A 682-nucleotide genomic window follows, 5' to 3' on the forward strand; every position below is an offset into this window, starting at 1 on the left:
GAAGGGCAGCACCTGGAGGGGCACGGGGCGGGCAGCTGGAGGAACCGAGCAGCCTGGGCCATCGGCCCCCAAGTGTGCCCCGCAGTCTTGATGTACCTGGGTAGTGGCAGCATTGAAGGTGATGCCGAGCAGGGCGCAGAGCCCGAGGCCCGAGGCCACCGCTAGGGCCACCAGCAGCACCCCGGCGAGGCCCACGGCACCCTGGGACTGAGCACAGTCCCACCGCAGCATTGTCACGCAGGCGTAGGCCAGCTGTGGGGAGAGAGGGCAGTCTTGGATAGGGCCTCCCAGGGTGGGGGCCGGTGGTGGGGGACAAGGTGCCAGGAGGACCCACCATGAGCAGGTAGCCTCCCACCACGTGGGCAGCGCTGACTTCAGAGAAGGCGTGCAGGATGTCATCCAGGGTGGTGGAGGAGAAGGCGTGGATCTGCTGGGACGCGTTCCCGGGCAGGGCCTCCTGCGCCAGCTGGAGAGACGGGGCGGTGTGAGGGGCGGGAGGTGGCAGCGGCCTCAGGGCGCCGCGCTCGCCATCTCCACGCCTCAACGCTGACCTGCACGAAGCGCCGCTGCCAGGCCTGCAGCACCGTGCTGGCCTGCTCCTCGCTCCAGCCGATGTCGTGTGTCTGGTAGTCGCCCCGGAAGTGCTCATAGAGCTGGCGGGGACTCATCAGCAGGGAGGTGG

General features: G+C 69.1%; 1 protein-coding gene across 1 annotated transcript in view; it reads right to left on the bottom strand.

Annotated features, from left to right (window-relative positions):
- The window catches only part of PTCH2 (patched 2), a 15,215-nt gene that overhangs the window by 4,745 nt on the left and 9,788 nt on the right, over positions 1 to 682 (bottom strand). Inside the window, exons 9-12 of the mRNA XM_007450352.1 lie at positions 552 to 675; positions 335 to 466; positions 60 to 252; positions 1 to 12 (exon numbers count right to left, since the gene is read on the bottom strand). The exon at positions 1 to 12 is cut by the window's left edge and continues 59 nt beyond it. Of these exons, the coding sequence (XP_007450414.1) occupies positions 1 to 12; positions 60 to 252; positions 335 to 466; positions 552 to 675 (461 nt within the window). The remainder of the gene's footprint in view (positions 13 to 59; positions 253 to 334; positions 467 to 551; positions 676 to 682) is intronic.

Source organism: Lipotes vexillifer, unplaced genomic scaffold (genome assembly GCF_000442215.2).
Source record: "Lipotes vexillifer unplaced genomic scaffold, Lipotes_vexillifer_v1.1 scaffold961, whole genome shotgun sequence".
NCBI lineage: Eukaryota > Metazoa > Chordata > Mammalia > Artiodactyla > Lipotidae > Lipotes > Lipotes vexillifer.